General features: G+C 53.9%; 3 protein-coding genes across 4 annotated transcripts; 1 reads left to right on the forward strand and 2 right to left on the reverse strand.

The window, feature by feature from the left end:
* Positions 1 to 2,613: 2,613 nt before the first annotated feature.
* Positions 2,614 to 4,166, reverse strand: LOC101875003 (prolactin-releasing peptide receptor-like). Its single transcript, XM_013127664.3, has one exon. It carries the CDS (start codon positions 4,164 to 4,166, stop codon positions 3,078 to 3,080), a length of 1,089 nt encoding a protein of 362 aa, XP_012983118.2. The 3' UTR covers positions 2,614 to 3,077.
* Positions 4,167 to 8,296: 4,130 nt separating this feature from the next.
* CCDC32 (coiled-coil domain containing 32) lies at positions 8,297 to 13,324 on the reverse strand. 2 transcript variants are annotated; one of them, XM_034061584.1, is made up of 4 exons: positions 13,258 to 13,324; positions 12,642 to 12,891; positions 11,133 to 11,289; positions 8,297 to 9,367 (listed from the first exon to the last, which is right to left on the reverse strand). In XM_034061584.1, the coding sequence occupies exons 2-4, from the start codon at positions 12,880 to 12,882 to the stop codon at positions 9,211 to 9,213; spliced, it is 555 nt and encodes a 184-aa protein (XP_033917475.1). In that variant the 5' UTR covers positions 12,883 to 12,891; positions 13,258 to 13,324; the 3' UTR covers positions 8,297 to 9,210. The 2 variants fall into 2 exon arrangements, with proteins under 2 accessions (XP_033917475.1, XP_033917476.1); XM_034061585.1 differs by having other exon boundaries at positions 13,281 to 13,302.
* A 232-nt stretch (positions 13,325 to 13,556) lies between these two features.
* LOC115947602 (protein-L-isoaspartate(D-aspartate) O-methyltransferase-like) lies at positions 13,557 to 18,678 on the forward strand. The gene is made up of 8 exons (XM_034061621.1): positions 13,557 to 14,009; positions 14,867 to 14,971; positions 15,257 to 15,288; positions 15,780 to 15,884; positions 16,782 to 16,902; positions 17,500 to 17,585; positions 17,790 to 17,959; positions 18,259 to 18,678. Exons 1-8 carry the CDS (start codon positions 13,895 to 13,897, stop codon positions 18,269 to 18,271), a joined length of 747 nt encoding a protein of 248 aa, XP_033917512.1. The 5' UTR covers positions 13,557 to 13,894; the 3' UTR covers positions 18,272 to 18,678.
* The last annotated feature ends 542 nt before the right edge of the window (positions 18,679 to 19,220 follow it).

The raw sequence follows: 19,220 nt of genomic DNA on the forward strand, positions 1-19,220 counted from the left end.
CAGTGTGCAGGCAGTGAGCAGTGTGCAGGCAGTGAGCAGGCAGCAAGCAGCAGTGTGCAGGCAGTGAGCAGCAGTGTGCAGGCAGTGAGCAGGCAGTGAACAGCAGTGTGCAGGCAGTGAGCAGGCAGTGAGCAGCAGTGTGCAGGCAGTGAACAGCAGTGTGCAGGCAGTGAACAGCAGTGTGCTGGCAGTGAGCAGTGTGCAGGCAGTGAACAGCAGTGTGCAGGTAGTGAGCAGTGAGCAGCAGTGAGCAGGCAGTGAGCAGGCAGTGAGCAGCAGTGTGCAGGCAGCAAACAGGCAGCAAGCAGCAGTGTGCAGGCAGCGAGCAGGCAGCAGGCAGCAAACAGGCAGCAAGCAGCAGTGTGCAGGCAGCAAACAGGCAGCAAGCAGCAGTGTGCAGGCAGCAAGCAGGCAGTGAGCAGTGTGCAGGCAGTGAGCAGCAGTGTGCAGCAGTGTGCAGGCAGATGAACACCTACAGTGTGTTAGTGGTGAGAAAGCCACATGAACTGATCCTGTCTGATCCTTTCCTCATCCCACACTTCATATCCAGCCTCTTCTCTCCAGCCAGAGCTGCCAAAGCCTCATTTCTCCATCCCTGACCCCAGGGATCTGCCTCCAGCACTGGCAGTGGAACACATCCAGGCTGTGAGTAAGCATCACTCCAGGGCAGCTCATGTTTGTGGATGTGAATCAATACAGACACAGCCTGAGCTTTTTAGGCCTTTATTAGAAGGAAGGACAAGCACTGAAGCTCCTGCCTTACCCCTCCAGGTCAAGCACTGAACCTCCTGCCTTACCCCTCCAGGTCAAGCACTGAACCTCCTGCATTACCCCTCCATGTCAAGCAATGCATCCTTCACCCCGAGCACAGCCCTGAGCAGCCACCAGAGCTGCCAGAAGCAGTTCCCTGCTCCACAGGTACCTCCAAGGACACAAGCATCCGGTCACTTTGCATTCAAGGGCTCTCTGTCTCTGCTGGTTGCACCACAGGAGGTATCAGAGCCCTTCCAGGACCATGGTGGGGGTCTCAGCAGGAAGGTAACAGGTAGCAGCTCCTATCTGGGCATAATGAGAGTGGATTAGGGATCCTGTTAGGGTCCAGCACTGGAAGATGCTGAGCTGATCACTGAAAGCACAAGTGATGGCCAATGCCATGGGCGGTGCTCATGCAGCACTGAGGATAAGCTGCTATGGGGCTTTAAAGTCCTTGTCTCCAGGCAGGAGGAGCAGTGGGAGAGATGTGGGTTGTCCCCATAGGGCACAGCAGCAGATGGGGTGGCCAGAAGCTGTTGGGACCCTGCAGCTTGGTGCTGATGGTGGTGCTGGTGCCTGTGGGCTGCTCCCAAAGGCTTCCTCATGGAGAATGAAGATGTTAACATAGAGCTGAGCATCCGGGTGCATGGAGATGCTGCCTTCTCAGAGCTCAGCTTGCACAGACCCGGCTGATGGGCCACAGATGCACCAGGTACCTGGGGAAACCAACCAGCATCCAGCAAGCAAACCCACCCTTATGGGTAGCTCTGGGTTAGAGCAGCCCATCCCCAGCATCCCCACCTGCACCCAGGGAGCTCACACAGGGACATACACATCCCTAAGCTACCCAGAGAGCAGAGACTGAGGCATCTTCCCCAGCAACCCCATCACTTTCCGGTGCCCCATCCCCTTGAGTCCCACTTGGCTGTGAAGAGCAGTGACAGTTGCACTCCGGAGGAGCTGGGACATGGTCAGAGATCCCTTCAAGAGGTCAAGCATGTTATGAAAGCTGTTCCTGTGCCCCCACACTGCTCTGGGTTCTGAGTGTCCATTGTCCTCACACCAGGGGCTGCAATTTCAAAGGGGAAATGCAGCAATTTCACAGCTACTGGGCGAGCTGGTGCTGTTCCAGAGGCAGAAAGTGCTGCCTGTTGCTTAGGAACAACCTTTATCCCATAGAATGAAGACTGATGCGCTCCAAAGGGTGTTTAAATGTACCCCACGTGTGTTTGTCTTGCTCACACCTGACCCACCTCCACATAAACCATAGGGAAGTCTCCGTGCTGCAGGTACAGTGCTGGCTGCATGTGGTACCCAGCCAGGAGCTGGGATCCAGGGTGAGTGCCCCATCCCACTCAGGAGCTGGGATCCAGGGTGAGTGTCCCATCCCAACCAGGAGCTGGGATCCAGGGTGAGTGCCCCATCCCAACCAGGAGCTGGGATCCAAGGGATGTGCCCCATCCCAGCCAGGAGCTGGGATCCAGGGTGAGTGTCCCATCCCACTCAGGAGCTGGGATCCAGGGTGAGTGCCCCATCCCAACCAGGAGCTGGGATCCAGGATGAGTGTCCCATCCCACTCAGGAACTGGGATCCAGGGTGTGTGCCCCATCCCACTCAGGAGCTGGGATCCAGGGTGAGTGTCCCATCCCAGCCAGGAGCTGGGATCCAGGGTGAGTGCCCCATCCCACTCAGGAGCTGGGATCCAAGGGATGTGCCCCATCCCACTCAGGAGCTGGGATCCAGGGTGAGTGCCCCATCCCACTCAGGAGCTGGGATCCAGGATGAGTGTCCCATCCCAACCAGGAGCTGGGATCCAGGGTGTGTGCCCCATCCCAACCAGGAGCTGGGATCCAGGGTGAGTGCCCCATCCCAGACAGGGATGAGATCCAGGATGTGTGTCCTGTCCCAGGCCAAGAGATGGGAAAAGGGCTGTAAAAGCCACATAGGAAACTTGCTCACCCCATTGTTCCTCTGCAATGAACCAAGCAGCTGTTGTTTCATTGACACTCAGGTCTTTCCTGCTGTCTGGGTCAGGTGAAAACACCTCCTCCTGCCCCAGCATGTCCACATGGGCCGGCAGGTACATCCTGCTCCCAATTACTCTGGAATTCCATTGCCTTTACCTGGTTGTGGTGCTTGATGCTGCACTGGTTTGTGTTCCCAAAGAACAATGCTCCTCATTGCAGCTCCACCACAAAGCCCATGGGTTCCTTGCCTTGTGTTAGGCACAAGAGCCCTGGGAGCAGCAGCACACCACCACAACCTGCTCCAGTCTGAAGCACAGTGCACACAGGTCCCAAAGCAAAACTGATCTCTCGAGGACCTTAAGACAATCTGGTTTGCAAAGTGATCTTATCTGAGACCCCAGTAGGAGCATCTGCCAGTGTGGAGCAGGTATTGAACCGGGAAGCCCTGCAGGACATGGTGCTGGAGCTCTTCTTGTGGTGGAAGCAGCTGCTGAGCTGGAACCAGAACTTGTTGTGGAGGGAGGCATAGATGAACGGGTTGTAGCAGGCAGAGCTCATGGCAATCAGGTGGCAGGAGACCTGGATGACGTTGACATACCTCTTGTCCAGGATGGTGAAGTCCTCGTCCAGGTCTCTGATGAAGTTCACCACCTGGAGGGGCAGCCAGCAGATAGCAAAGCACAGCACAGACATGGTGAGCACCCGAAAGGTCTTCTGCTTGGTTCTGGTCCACTTCCCTTGGCAGGGGTAGGCAGCACCCGGCACCTTCCTCCTCCGCAGGTGGTAGGTGATGGCACAGAAGGAGACCAACACTGCCAGCAATGGGAGCACATAGGACAGGAGGAGCATCAGGCACGAGTACAGCAGCCGTGCTCTCTCTTCATGCCTCCAGAACTCCTCACAGATGATCATGTCGTGGCCGATGGTGTTGAGGTCCAGGTAGTGTGTGTGCAGCGAGGTGGGAATGGAGGCCACGATGGACAGCAACCAAATGCAGGCCACAAGGCACACACAGGACCTGTGGCTGATCCTCCTGCGGATGGGATATGCCACCACCACGTAGCGGTCAATGGCAATGGCCGTGAGGGACAGCACAGACACGAAGACGGTGGCAGCCTGCATCAGGGTGACGAAGTAGCACATGAACATCCCAAAGAGCCATCCCCGTGCCTCGAAGGCATAGGAGACAGTGAGGGGGACGCAGGCCAGGCACATGATGAAGTCAGCCGCTGCCAGGTTCCCTATGAGGAAGTTGGTGGTGCAGTGAAGCTTCTTGGTGAGGGCGATGAGGAGGATGAGGAAGAGGTTCCCTGTGCAGGCCACTGCCACCAGGGTGGCATAGAGGGGGATGAAGAGCGGCTTCAGCTCCAGGAGGAGGTCCAGGCCGGTGAAGAGAGGGGCTGAGCCATTCTGCCAGGAGTCATTGGGCAGGCGGCTGTGAGCCATGGGGATCTGCTGCCAATACTGCTTCCCTACACCTAGAACACAGGGATGGGAGCAGAGCCTTGAGCTGGGAAGGAGCCTGCTCTGGTGGTGCCTATGGGCAGAAGAACCTGTCCCCCAGCTCCATCCAGGTCCTATTGCCCAGCCCTGTACTGATGCACCAGCTGACTTACAAGATGTGGGACCTCTTAAGAGCAAAGGTGCCTGCGACAGACTCAGCAGAGCTTAAGTGTGGATAAGTCGGGAATGAAGTGGTTAACCAGCAGGGAACGGCTTGGAGCAGCTGGATGGGGATGCTTGGATCTGGTCGGGATGCCTCCGGAAGAACCCCTGGAGCTGTGTTGGGCTGAAGCAGAACAAAGGGACTCCTGCAGCACCTTTTGCTTTCCATCTCCCCCCTCACCTCCTCCACCCCGACCTGCCGGCAGAAGGATGCTCTGCATCCCTGTCCCCCCCAGTCCATCCCACCCTGTCCCCTCCAGTTCATCCCACCCTGTCCCCCCCAGTCCATCCCACCCTGTCCCCTCCAGTTCATCCCACCCTGTCCCCCCCAGTTCATCCCACCCTGTCCCCCCCAGTCCATCCCACCCTGTCCCCTCCAGTTCATCCCACCCTGTCTCCCCCAGTTCATCCCACCCTGTCCCCTCCAGTTCATCCCACCCTGTCCCCCCCAGTCCATCCCACCCTGTCCCCTCCAGTCCATCCCACCCTGTCCCCCCCAGTCCATCCCACCCTGTCCCCTCCAGTTCATCCCACCCTGTCCCCCCCAGTTCATCCCACCCTGTCCCCCCCAGTCCATCCCACCCTGTCCCCTCCAGTTCATCCCACCCTGTCCCCCCCAGTTCATCCCACCCTGTCCCCCCCAGTCCATCCCACCCTGTCCCCTCCAGTCCATCCCACCCTGTCTCCCCCAGTTCATCCCACCCTGTCCCCTCCAGTTCATCCCACCCTGTCCCCCCCAGTTCATCCCACCCTCTCCCCCCAGTTCATCCCATCCCATCGGTGTTGTACCTGTCAGTTGTTGCTCCCTGGCTGGGTTCGGGGACCAGACCCGCTCCCGACAGCGCAGGCGGCTGATGCCGATTGTGCTCCAGCAACAAGCGCACGGAGATGAAGATCACCCCAGACCCCCCAGGACCCGTCCCCATGCGGTGGGTCAAAGCAGCGCTAACTAATTACTCATTATAATTAGCGGGGAGGGGTTATACGTGAGGCTTGTGCCGCTCACCGAGAGCCGGAGCTGGTACCGGGTTCTTAAGGGTCTTTGTTCCCGTCGCTGCCGGTGCTGAGCTTCCCCCGTGCGGGCAAAGGATGTGCCCCATGCAGCGCTCGGTGCCGCAGGTACAGCCCAGCCCGATGGTGCTCGGGGGAGGTGGGGAGCGCAGCTCGGAGAGAAGGGGGGCGCTGGGGGAACGGGGCGGGCGCAGGGACCGTGCGGAGCTACCGGGCACCGGCAGCGGCTGCCCCGTCGGGGGTCTCAGTAGGGAGGGGATGAAGGCAGCTATGGGGTGAGGGCAGCCCAGCTGTGGGGTGCAGGCAGACATGGGGTGAGAGTAGCCCAGCTGTGGGGTGCAGGCAGCCATGGGGTGAGGGCAGCCCAGCTGTGGGGTGTAGGTAGCCATGGGGTGAGAGCAGCTCAGCTGTGGGGTGTAGGTAGCCATGGGGTGAGGGCTGCCCAGCTGTGGGGTGCAGGCAGCCATGGGGGGTGAGGGCAGCCCAGCTGTGGGGTGCAGGCAGCCATGGGGTGAGGGCAGCCCAGCTGTGGGGTGCAGGCAGCTATGGGGTGAGAGTAGCCCAGCTGTGGGGTGCAGGCAGCCATGGGGTGAGGGCAGCCCAGCTGTGGGGTGTAGGTAGCCATGGGTGGGGGACAGCCGTGAGGGGGTGCTGGTGGTCCAGCCCTGTCTATGGACACCCAGCCATGGGGTGAGCACCAGCCCTCGGGTTGTGGTGTGGGGCACAGGCATGGGTACAGCCTGTTCCTAAAGCCAAGGGGCTGGCAGTGGGGGACCCATCGCCATGGGGAGGGGGGATAAATGTGTTATTTTGCATTAAAAACTATACCCCCCCCCTCCGGCTGGGATCCCACACCAGGGAACTGAGCAGAATGGCCCCAAACACCAATGGAGGAAGCAGCAATGGGGCTGCAGGTTACTGAATGTGAATCAGACTGATTCCATGTGCAAGATCTTCATCTTTTCATTCACTTAAATAAGGGGAAATCAAAACTCACCACCAGGCACTTTGGGAATGAGGGCAATGGAAAACATCAGGTCAACCCTAGGAGTTCTGCACAGTTACCACTTCTGGTGAGCACAGGCTGCTCATTTGTCTCATCCTGGGGGATGTGGGTTGGGGTTATTGAAGCTGGCTGGGAGCTGACTGTAGGGGTGAGCGCTTGTCCCTGCCAAAGCATCAGCAGGAAGAACATCATCTTTGTCTCCATCTCACAGCCTGGCCGAGAGCTGCTCTGGGTTTTAAACAGGAGAACAGTCAGACAAGGGAAGCACAAGGCTCATAAAAGACCATTTGAGATGGGCAATAGGTCTGAACATGACAGCAGAGTAATGAGTGGTTGGCACAGGGCACATCCACCCCACATCCAGCTGCACCATGGGCAGGACAACCTGAAAGCAGCACTGTGAGCATCTCCCTCTGCATGTGCCTTTTCTGACCTGATCTTTGCTGTTTCCACACTCTGTGGGTAGGTAACTGTGACCCAAAGCTTGTCTTGCCCCATACAAGGGGGTTCTGACTGTGAACAGGCACAAGGGATGGGTTTGAAAGCTGTGACCCACCTGGTGTGTGAGCTGGTGACTGGGATTTTACTGGAAGTCCCTTGATCAGGTGGAAGCAGCCAGTGCCTGTTCTCCCTGTGCAGTGAGACTGGCTCCCTGCCCCACAGAGGGAAAAGAGCTGGTGTCTCTGCTGTGCTTGTATGGATCCTCCAGCTCAGAGCAGGTATATGGGACAAACCAAGGTACATGGAGCAGATGAGCTTCTCTCTCCTGTCCCCTGCACAGTCAGGTAGGTGTAACCAACAGCAAAGACCCTGCATGTGTCTATCAATGCAAGTTCAAAGCCCTCAGCTCTTTCTGTATCATCATAATTCTTTCCCAGACCCTTTCCTGGTGCTTCTGAGCTATTTCTAAAGGCAAAATAGTGAGAGCTGCTCTCTGAGGTCCCTTCTCTAGAGGAAATGTTGGGCTATAGGACCAGGAACTGTGTTTCAGTGCAGGTGTTTTGAATGCATTTCTTTCTCATCTCACTTTAATGGGAATAGGCAAAATAATACTTAACATCTTCACAGTCACTGCTGATGACAAGAACTAAGGAACGGTCCAGGTGCAGACAGAGGGGCTGCATCCTCTTCTCCTTGTACCAGCCACTGCTGGTGGATGCTCCAGGGCATCTTTGTTCCAGCCTGACCACAGAGGGGAGAGGTGCTCGCAGCACTGTATCTGTACAGGAAAGCTGCCTTAGAGCTGAACTAAAAGATAAGCCAGCCTCTAACACGACACGAGACTTGCAAGTCTCATGTCCCTGATGTTTGGGTGATTCACTGTTTCTCATGTGTTAAACCCAAGTGTTTGTTCTGACAGAGGATGATGAGTACAGCTCCTGTGCAGCAGTCACGGGGCTGAAGGAGAACCAGCAGCTGCCAGTGAGTGGGGGAACATTGGATGGAGGCCGGAGACGAGGCAGGGCTGCCAAAAAGCTGCTCTTAAACATGTATTTTCCCAAAGAAAGGGCAGGAACACGGTGCGAATCCAACGTGTGTGATACCAGCACTGCCTCTCCAACGGCCACAGCAGGGCCTCCAGCTGCACAAGGTGTGTGCTGCTTCCCTCTACCGACCCTCGCTGTTAGTGCGGGACAGAACCGGTCTCACTTAAACAGCAGAGGTTTAGACTGGATCTAAGGAAGAAATTCTTTGCTGTTAGGGTGGTGAGGCACTGGAATGGGTTGCCCAGGGAGGTTGTGAATGCTCCAGCCCTGGCAGTGTTCAAGGCCAGGTTGGATGAAGCCTTGGGTGCCATGGTTTAGTGTGAGGTGTCCCTGCCCATGGCAGGGGTTGGAACTGGATGATCTTAAGGTCATTTCCAACCCTAACTATTCAGTGATTCACACATGTATGTGATTACAGTGTCTTTGATTAGCAACGGACAGTAATACCCTGAAGGGTTAAACAGGATGAAACCCAATGAAATAGAATATATTTAAAGCCAGGTAATTCTCCACAAGTCTGTGATGCAAACAAGGTATTGGCAGCTTCCCTGGTTATCACTTTTGGTTTCTTGATACTGAATCTCACCCGACCCTCTTTTGGAGAGGCTGAAGGAGTAAAGAACAGGTACAAAACAACCAACAGGAACAAAAAACACACCCTTTCCAATCTGTTCTGCAATACAGAGCTTGGCTGGTAAAAGGGGATGTGGTAGGTGGGGGGTTACATAGAGAGGAATGTTCAACAGGCACAACAATGTCGATGACACTTTCAATACAACAATAGCTTCCTCTAGGGTTCCTAATTCGTGTAGGTGAAAAGTATCTGTCTTCCTCCAGGTATAGCTCCAGGCCAACTGAGGCTTAAAGAGTGAAGATCTATAGGAAGCACCATAATGGACTCACAGGAAAGGGAACACAATGCCCAACTGGGTAATTTAAAAGGTACAAGACAGAACAGCTTAGTGGTTTGAGCTATTCTATTCTGGATCATTATGTTTTCTATGCTTCTGAACAACTGCTTTGCTTTTGTTTAATGTGCCTCCTGGTGAATCACAAACAGTTCAGACTGGAATGATTAGATTGCTGCAAGCTGGGAGAAGATCAGGTATTTCAGTTCTGTGTACACTGTGGCATAGGCCTCCCACTCCTGCCCATAACAAGGGGTGGTCACTACCTCTGCAGGTCCAGAGCTGGGGGTTGTGTGCTGGGGTTATTTAAATGACTGATAATTGGCACTTTTCCCCCTTCTCCTGTTATCACTGTTACTGGTACAACTTCACCAGGGTCAGAGCAGGAGCAATGTGTGTGGCTGGGGTGTATCTCACTGCTCTGCAGCTGGGGGGTTCTCCTCACTCTCCTGTTTGTCCTCCTTCTCCTCCTTCTCCGCCTGTGGCTCCGGAGGGATGAGGTACTGCACCTCCTCCGTGTTGATGGCCACTTTATCCGGCTGCAGCCATCGCTTCAGATGTTCCAGTGTGCTGAGGGGAAGCAAAGGCACAACGTGAGGTGGGAGAGCAACAACACCCCCCAGGCATGTACAACAAGGTGTCAGGAGCATCCTCCCTGTGTGTTTCCTCTGCAGGTATACCTGTCACCACGGATAAGGCCTATTGTGACACTGATCCATGTGCCAGAGGAGCAAGCAGAACCTTTCATCCTACAAAGACATCCTGCTGCAGTTGGGCTTTTTAAACTATGGTTAGGTAAGTTTTAGACTGATTTTTCTTGATTAGAAGACTCCTTAGTGGGTATCTCAGCCTCCACATTCCTGAAGCCAAGACTAGAGTTCAATCTCCAGCTTTCTGGGCTGGAAGTAAGAACCTATTTGGACAATTGCCTATTTGTGATGAAGATTAGAAAATGGGGACACACACACACCAAAACCAAAGCAGGAAGCACATACAAAACTGTGTGACCATTAATAACACTGCAAGATTAGAGAAGAGGCAGCATGTGCACATTGTAGAATGGTAACCAGATGATGGATTATAAATATATGCTATATATTTATATAAATACATACCAGTACCTTTACTCTCTTAGATCCTATCACATAATAACTGGTCCAACCAGAACAGATCCACCCCATCCTTGATTACATGTGGCTATAACCCCAAAAGTTTAATGTTATCATTCTTACATGTGTGTGTTTGTGTGTATCCTCATCTTTCAGAAGTGTGATCCCAGTCTTTGGATCATGGCAGCATCCAGTGCTGCCACAGCAAAGGGACTTGCTCTTGCTCTGTCACAAGAGCAGGATTTCACTGGGTCATGTCCTACAAGTGTGTTTAAAAGTGAAGGTGTGTTTAATTATGTTAATGGGAGAGAATCAAACACTTAGATTATATTGGGAGTGACCTCTAACTTCAGTGTCAAATGCTAGGAAGAAAATCCTTTCACTGTTAACATCCCCAGCCTTTAAAAACAGTAGAAAGAGCCTTGAAAAACAGTAGAAAGTCTACAAAAGCTTGGGTTTAAATATAAATGACACTGAAGTTGCTGGTCAAAGAAAGAATCTAAAACCTCCTGAATTACTTTTCATACTTAAACTCCCAAACAGCTTAAGTAGACTTTCTTTGAGAGGAAACTAATCTCTTTTCTGCTAGAAGCAATCATGACAAATGCCAGCTCAGAAAGGAGGAATAGGGAGAGTGTTAGAAGTGATTGGGAATGTGAGATTGCTAAAAGAGCTCTCATCTTAATTCAGATGTCATCTGTAAAAGGGTAATGAGTGAGAGCAGAGGCACTGTAAGAGGAGAGCTGCTGGAGAAACCTCATCTCAGGACTGGTACTAACCACATAATGAACTTCACACCGATTGGTGTCTGAACCAGTGCTGCACTGTGCCTTACAGAGGTGAAGGGAAGGGCCTGGGCTTCACTTTTAAAGCTAAGCCTTATAGAAAGCAATCTGAGACGCGCTGGACATCCCTTCCTCTGTTCCTTCCCTACCCTAAATGTGACAAGAGGAATTACCAAGTAGGTTCCAGTTGTTACTGTGCTGGATCACCCCAGTCTGAGGGATGCAAAAACCAGTGAGCAGCACTGGAAGTTCCAACCCTATATGCTCTGGGTGTTCCCCCCTAGGATGATGCAAACAGCAACCATCAGACTGGTTCATTAAGCCCATGTAGTGACACATTCTTTTGTCGTAAGTCCTGACTAAACCTTAGATTAGGTTTTAAGAACCCAAATCTGCTGCCCACAGTGAGTGGTTATCCCTTCCCATGTCCTTGCTCATTACCTCTCATCAGAGTCGTGGCCCTCTACATAGAATTCCGACTCAAACTTCTCCTGCAGGAACCTGTCCCAGCATTCCTTCTTAGCTTGGGAGAGAGTGCGCAGCATGTCCTTAGAGGTCACCTCCTGAGACAAGCCTTTGATTCTCATCAGTCTTCGCTCTGTGAGGAGGCAAAGGAGGAGCCTTTGTTATCCTGGTTTGGTGAAAGGGAAGAAAAGATGTATCTGGACTTCGGTATCAAGAAGTTAAACTAACTTTTCAAGCCCAAGTCCTATCTCAATAGTTATTTTCCCTCCTGCATTTCATGTCTGTGTGTCTGTTTCTTGTATGTATACAGGATGGTGGTTTTTAGGTAATGATTCTAAAGGAAATAAATGTTATGCAACCATTTGTATTTTAGTAACTTGCCCACTTATTGCTCAGTTTCTATGATTATCACACAGGGGCTACAGATGATAGAATCCCAGCCTGGGTTGGGCTGGAAGGGACCTTAAAGCTCATCCAATCCCAACCCCCAGAGACCCCTTCAACTGGAGCACCTTACTCCAAGCCCCTGTGTCCAGCCTGGCCTTGAGCACTGCCAGGGATGGGGCATCTCACAGGCATTAAGGTCCCTCAATTTCCAGGCACAATGACATGAAATCACACTAACTGCACTGTGAATTCCAACAATGCCCAAACACAAGTTAAAAATGCATGTGCAGCAGTATTATTAGTGGGTATCTCATAGCAGAATGTGGTGTTGGGAGTTTCCCCAACAGGGGATGATGAAAAGTACCTCCTGACCTGACACAGGTAACCCAACTACATACACAAAGCTACAAGAAAGTAAATATCATGAATTCCTCTGGTCACAGATTCTCATTCTAATGGTTTCCTCCTTGAATCGGGTCAGGTATTGGCTTGTAACCACACTCCTTACTGAAAAGTGTAGCATCATTGGTCAAATTAGGCTAGTTCACCTGTCCATGGCTCCCTGTTAAGCTCCCTGTGAGTTGTCTTGTGGGGCAGAAATGAGCTGTCACCGAAAGCCCCTGGCCCTGGCAGTTCAGATGTTGAATTACCTGCCCAAGCACCCAGCCAGTTGTATGGGAGCCAACATTTCACAACCACTAACCCTGGGCAGGTACAAACACAGAACTGGCTTATTCCTGCTGACTTAGACTATCCAAGGGGAACAAGAGCTAAACACTGCAGCACTCAGCTTTGCTGGGATGCTTGCTCCAGAATACCTATAACCTTATCAAGTGTTTCAGTGCTCACAATCAACCTGTGGCTTCATGGATAAGCAGGAATTAGGCAAAGCAATAGGGCAAAGACGATGTGTGTGATCTGCCATCTTAACAGCCAGATTCCACCAGGCATGGTTTGGGAAGGCAGATTTCCCCCTTCCTCCCCCCCCTGATGTTACATCTCACAGCTGTGAGACCTGTCACCTCATGTAATCAGGCTGTAGCTGTCACCAGGCACACAAGCAAACAGAGAACTCGAGGCCTCACCAAAGACACTCACCTAGGGATGCCAGATACACCTCGGAGTCATGCAATGGTGCCCAAGGCCTCGGGCTCGCTTGGGATGAGACACTGGATCCGCTGCCCTGGCTGCCTCCATTGGGGTAGGAATCCATGAAGGAGTCTGTGAACGCCTCCCTGTCATCCCTCTGCTCGGGATGGGGCAGGCAGGAGCAGATCTCTGCCCACAGATCCTCACCAGACCTGGCGGCCACGGAGTCAACGCTCTCGATCATCCTCATCCTCACGGCCTGAGGGGAAGGGAATGAACCATGAACCCCCAGCGCAGCCCCTCACTGCAGCCCGGCCTGACCCGCACTGCCCACACCGTGCACCAGACCCCCGGGGCCCTCCGGTGGTACCGGGGACACGGGGCCTCCCTCCACACAGCGCTGACAGGCCCCTGTGTGCTGCACTGGGGCCCGGGGCCTGAGGGAGGCCGCAGGCCGCACTGCCCGCACTGCCCTCCGCCATGGCACCGCTGCCGCTTCAACCGGAGGCCCCTGCGGACCGCTCCGTGGGGCTGCCCCGGCCTCTGCTGCTGGGACACGGAGGGGACACTCCCGTTATCGCCCCGATCCCGATCCCAGTACCGGTACCAGTCCCGGTGCCCTCACCCTCCTCAGCCGCTGTCACCCGCCCGCACCGCAAGCACGGGCAGAGCAACGGCTTCGCACCGCGCGTTGATTGGCGTCAGCTCTGACCAATCGCCGCTCTCCTCCGGCCCTAGGAGGCCGCCTATTCGCCAGCCACGCAGCGAGGGGCGGGGAATCGGAGGGATGCGTGAGGAGACGTGAAGCCGAGCGACGCCATCTTGCCTAAGGGCGGAAGTGTGTCTGTGAGGGGCGGGCGGGCAGCGGGGCCTGGTGCGGCTGCGTGGTGAGTACCGGGGCCGGTTCGTGAGGGGCGGCCGTGACCGGAGGCCGTGGGGCGGAGGGTTCGGTCCCTGCTCTGCCCCGGATCCGGGGCTGTGCCTCCGGGAGCCGCTTCCCCCGTGCTGCCGAGCGGGGCACAAGCCGGGGTGGGAAGGGGACCTGTGGCTTCGGTGTTCCCGGTGCTCACCGTGTTACCGGGAGCCTGAGGGGCTGCGGGTAGGCCCCGGCGTTGTGAATGTGGGGCCGGTTGTGCCTGGCAGCCCTCGGCGGTGGGGACGGGGCCGGTTCTGGGTCTGACCCGCAGTAACGGGCCGGCTGTGGGGCGGTGCGGGCCGGTGGTGGCAGTCCCGGTCTCCTCAGGCCTCCCGGTGTCCGTGGGATGCGCTGCCGGCCGCCCCGAGCAGTGCTTGCGCTCATGGGGCTGCTCCTGGCCCGGACCATGGCCTGGACGTCCAGTGGGAAGACGCACCCGGAGCTCGTCAATAACCTCTACAGTGAGTGAGGAGTGGGGCTGCGGGGGGGATGTCTGAAGGGGGTTATAGGGATGCTGGGATGGACTCTTCATTAGGGACTGTAGTGATAGGACAAGGGGTGATGGGTTGAAACTGAAACAGCAGAGGTTTAGATTGGATCTAAGGAAGAAATTCTTTGCTGTGAGGGTGCTGAGGCACTGGAATGGGTTGCCCAGGGAGGTTGTGAATGCTCCATCCCTGGCAGTGTTCAAGGCCAGGTTGGATGAAGCCTTGGGTGCCATGGTTTAGTGTGAGGTGTCCCTGCCCATGGCAGGGGTTGGAACTGGATGATCTTAAGGTCCTTTCCAACCCTGACTATTCTATGGTTCTATGATGCGTGGTGCTCTGCAGGGTGCAGTGCACAGCCTGGGGGGCCGGAGTTAACACTGCCAGGATCGGTGCTTGCCCCACTGTTTATCATGGGAAACGAGGTGTTGTGCCAGGACATTGCCACCCATAGGGACCTGTCCAGGCTGCAGGGATGGGGCTGTGCAAACCTCATGAATTCAAGCTCCAAGCTGGCCTCTGGCTCAAGGCATTCCCAGGACAAACACAGGGATGGAGCAGCCTGAGGGGAAGGTGTTGGGGAGGAAAAGCTTTCTGTGACCCTGGCATTTCCCTGCTGCCTAAAGTGGCCTGTGGCCCTAAGAGTTCCCTTGGGCTGAGGTGTGCAGGGCTGGTGATGGTTTCCTCAGTCATTGCTCCTGGAAACCTGACCCAGGGTCTCTGCTTTCAGCAGTGCAGGTGTGAGCCTGTGTGTGTCTGGTTACACTGTGCGGTCCCAGAGTGCAGGAGTGTTGGGGGTATAAGTCACTGTCCTGTTTTCCTTTTCCCCTCAGAAAAAGGGATAATTAAATCCCAGCGAGTATTTGATGTGCTGCTGGCTACAGACAGAGGTCACTACATCAAGTATTACCCATACATGGATTCTCCTCAGTCTATCGGTGAGTAACTTGGGGCACAGTTAGAGTGTGTGTCACCCTGGCTGCTCCTGGTCACCCCAGGTCCTGCATGGAGGTGACCTGTAGCACATGGGAACACAGTGCTGTGCAGCCGTCTCGTGCCCCTTAGTTATTCCAGAGGAGGTTTTAGGTCAGTGAAGTGCTTTCACACAGCAAAAGATAAGAGTAGTTTTCTATTTTGAAGGGAAAATGGGGGAGAATAAAGGGGATTTGATTTAATTTACTCATAATTTCTTTATCACATACTTGCCACACGTTTCCTTTCAGGATACAAGGCTACAATCAGTGCACCCCACATGGTAAGATGGAACTTTTCACTTTGAACCAAAACAGGGGAAATTGGTTGTTTGCCATTTTTCCATTGATTTTTTCTTAAACACTCAAATAGAAATAGATCCCATGGATGTGATTATCCTGATTGTTTCTTTAAACACTGTACATGGGAAGCTCTTCCTTCCTTGAGTTTGCCCCATGCTCTTTAAATTGCTTTAACCATACATCTGATAGGAATTCAGTGCAACTGAGCCTAACCCTGATGTTGCTCATGTTTTGCACAAGGCCTCTTTCCCTGCTCCTCTTTCCCCTCTTGCTTTCCTTCTGCATCTTATTCCTGAGCCTCTTCCTAAATGCTGGTTTGCAAATGGACCTTTCCAATGAAACACTTGAGGTTCACTCTGTCAGACACGATGCTGGGTGTGCTGTGTTTAAACTGGAGAAGAGCAAGGGAAAGCTTTAGGGGGGGAACCCAAGTGGGGTGTCTCCCACCTTCTCACACTTGTCATCTGTGCAGCATGCCCATGCACTGGAGCTGCTGAAGGATCAGCTCGTGGAAGGTGCCAAAGCTCTGGATGTTGGATCTGGAAGCGGATACCTCACAGCTTGCTTCGCCAGGATGGTAAGTTCCCTGGCTCCATGTTTGGGATGGCAGCTTGGCATAGCTGGCACATGCTGTCTGTGGGGAGAGGAGGAGGTGGGAGGAAGGGGTAGACTTAGAATCCCAGACTGGGTTGAAGGGCTCTTAAAGCTCATTGAGTTCCTGCCCCTGCCGTGGGCAGGGACCCCTTCCACAAGAGCAGCTTGCTCCAAGCCCCTGTGTCCAACCTGGCCTTGATTCTCTGAGCATCCTGTGCCAGCACCCTCATAGGGAAGAAATTTCTCCTTATATCTAACCTGATTAAAGCCATTTTTAAACCAGTTTAAAGCCATTCCCCTTATCCTGTTACTACAGTCCCCAGACCAGCACATAGTAAAAACGAAGACTGTCATTTTTGTATCTTAATGGATAGGGTATCTGTTGTGAGATGGTTTGTATGCTAACCCAGTTCACGTGGAGAGGGGGGTTAATCTACTGAGTAAGTTCACTTCAGGTAGTGTTTAGTTCACTTCTGAGGTAGTCACACTCTACTTCTCTGTCTACTAAGCTCTTCAAGTGACTTTCTATGCAGTGTCAGGAAGCTGGAGGAGTACCTGTTCCCAGGAGGTTGGTTAATCAAGAACTGGCCTTGCCATGGAAGCTGCTACTCCTATGGAATAATCACTTGAAGTCACTTCACCTGAAAGTGAAGGACTGCTGGGAATCACCATAGGCAGAGTCTGTGTATCCCTCAAATAGCTTCTATAACTGGGACTACTCAGCCTTAAATCCAAGGAGCAGAGTGTTTGCATCTCCTGTTCAGAAACTGCTCTCAAGCTTCTTCCTGGGATTTCACCAATCCCCCTATAACTCACCCTGTAAAATACATCTCTGCCATACAGGAGGCATTAGGTTTTTGTCTGCTCTTCCTCTCCACAGATAGGCCCAACAGGCAAAGCTGTGGGCATCGAGCATATTCAAGAGCTGGTACATGAATCCATCAGGAACGTCCAGGAGGATGATCCGACTTTGCTCAGCTCTGGCCGTGTAAAGCTTGTGGGTGAGCTCCCTGCTTCTCTCCCTGCATGCACTCACCCTGCCTGCAGTTTCAGTTTGTGTTGTGCTCACCATGGTGTTGATAGAAAGTGCTGGCTAAGTAAGCACTGTGCCATGTGGACATGAACACCGTGGTGTAAATGAGTGGTATTCAGTGTTACAGGCAGTCTTACCCCTTCATTCGAAGTGTGTGGTGACTGTCTTAATTTAGTAAGAGATGCTCTTCAGAAGAGAGTGGCTCTATCACGTTTGGGTTTTAGTCTATCTGAATGGGTCTCCATGTCCTGTTGTGGGTTTTTTGGGGATAACTTAAGTCAGCTCCTCCTGTATCTGGAATCTCATGCTTGCACAAAGCCCCTGGGTTACTAAAAGACCCTCCTGGCTTTGACTGTCCCTTATTCGAGCATGGCTCACTTCTAGAAGTCTCTTCCCTGTTTAAGCCAACACTGTATTTTAAGCAGACAGGTCAGTGCTCTGATTTGGGAATTCAAATTGCCATCACAACCTCTTTATGAAGCTTTCATCATTAGATTTCAACTGAAAGGACAGAGGAAGGATTACTTCTGCAAACCTCTTTCCTGCTTGCTTTTCCCTCCTGCAGTTGGTGATGGCAGGCAGGGATACCCTGAAGAAGCTCCTTATGATGCCATTCATGTTGGAGCAGCAGCTGCAACTGTACCAAAGGAGGTAGGAGTGATGCTCGTGTCTCTTGCTGTGTGCTGCCTCCATCAGCAGCTGTGGAAAACAGAGTAATTGGGGAATTACTGGGTGTTTTTGTGTGCATTTTATATGGAGCTGGCACCTTTCAAGGTGCATCCCTCCCCAGCGTGGCTGGTTCCTGTTGTATGTGCCTGCCTTTGGCTCTGCTGACTGTGATTCCTCTGCTTGCAGCTGCTGAATGAGCTGAAGCCAGGCGGGCGGTTAATCCTGCCCATTGGTCCTGAGGGGGCAAACCAAGTCCTGATGCAGTACGACAAGACCAGCGATGGGCAGATCATTGAAACCCAGCTGATGGGAGTGATCTACGTCCCTCTCACAGATAAGGAAAAGCAGTGGCCTCGGTAAAGATTTGCTCTCCTTTGAGGACCGTTTCTTCCCTCCTGTGAGCTTGCTCTCCTTGGCTGCTGGCTTTACTGACAGTCCTGGATCCCTAGCAGATGCTGCTTGTAGGAAACAAAGGAAGAGGCTTGGCACAGCAGGAGAGTGGGGTGTATTTCCTGTTAGATGGGGTGTGCAGACTGAGGACTGAAGCTTTCCTTCCTTGTGCTTTCTGGAGCCTGTCCTGAACTCCACCTCCGTGTTGGTTCTGTCCCTGAACCCAAGGCCACCATTGGTAACTGCTGCCTTTTCTTTGCCTCAGGGATGAACTGTGACAGACGATGGATGTCTCTGACGTGACCTCAGAGCTCACCAGTGGCACTCGGGACTGTAGGCGCTCCAGGTGTCAGTGTTTGTGGAGGCAGGTTTGAGGGGTGAAGGAAAGGGGTTCACCAGCGGCAGGACCAGGGCAGGCCCTCGGGGGCTGTCTGCTTCCAGCAGTGCATTGGATAACTGGGCTCTCCTCCCTGACAAGCTGTAAATAACATCTGTTCCCAGGGAATTCTGGATGCAGAAGGGAATACTTAAACCTGCACTAAACATACTGGTTAATATTGACTGCTCTGCCTAACGCTTGAAGAAAACAAGGCATTATTACTGCTTCAGAGCAGGGACATCCCCTGACTTGTCCGAGTTTAATGAATGAGTTGTCAAAGCTTAACCATGATTGGTCAAAGGTTAATGACGAGAGTGTGTTCTCACCCTGCCTTGCCTAAAGCAACTTCAGCTCTGCTCACAGCACCGGCAGTGGGGGTTAAACAAGCACCGCTCTCCCTCCTCCCGCAGGCCGGCGGTGGGGCTGCGATGGGGCGGCGGTGAGGCTGCGGTGGGGCTGGGATGGGGTTGCGGTGGGGCGGCGGTGGGGCTGCGATGGGGCTGCGATGGGGCAGCGGTGGGGCTGCGATGGGGCGGCGGTGGGGCAGCGGTGGGGCTGCGATGGGGCAGCGGTGGGGCTGGGATGGGGATGCGATGGGGCAGCAGTGGGGCTGTGATGGGGCTGCGATGGGGATGCGATGGGGCAGCGGTGGGGCTGGGATGGGGATGCGATGGGGCAGCGGTGGGGCTGGGGCTACGATGGGGATGCGATGGGGTTGCGATGGGGCAGCGGTGGGGCTGTGATGTGGCTGCGGTGGGGCTGGGATGGGGTTGCGATGGGGCGGCGGTGGGGCTGCGGTGAGACTGCGATGGGGCTGGGATGGGGCGGCGGTGAGGCTGCGGTGGGGC

The sequence above is a fragment of the Melopsittacus undulatus genome, chromosome 4 (genome assembly GCF_012275295.1).
Source record: "Melopsittacus undulatus isolate bMelUnd1 chromosome 4, bMelUnd1.mat.Z, whole genome shotgun sequence".
Classification (NCBI taxonomy): Eukaryota; Metazoa; Chordata; class Aves; order Psittaciformes; family Psittaculidae; genus Melopsittacus; species Melopsittacus undulatus.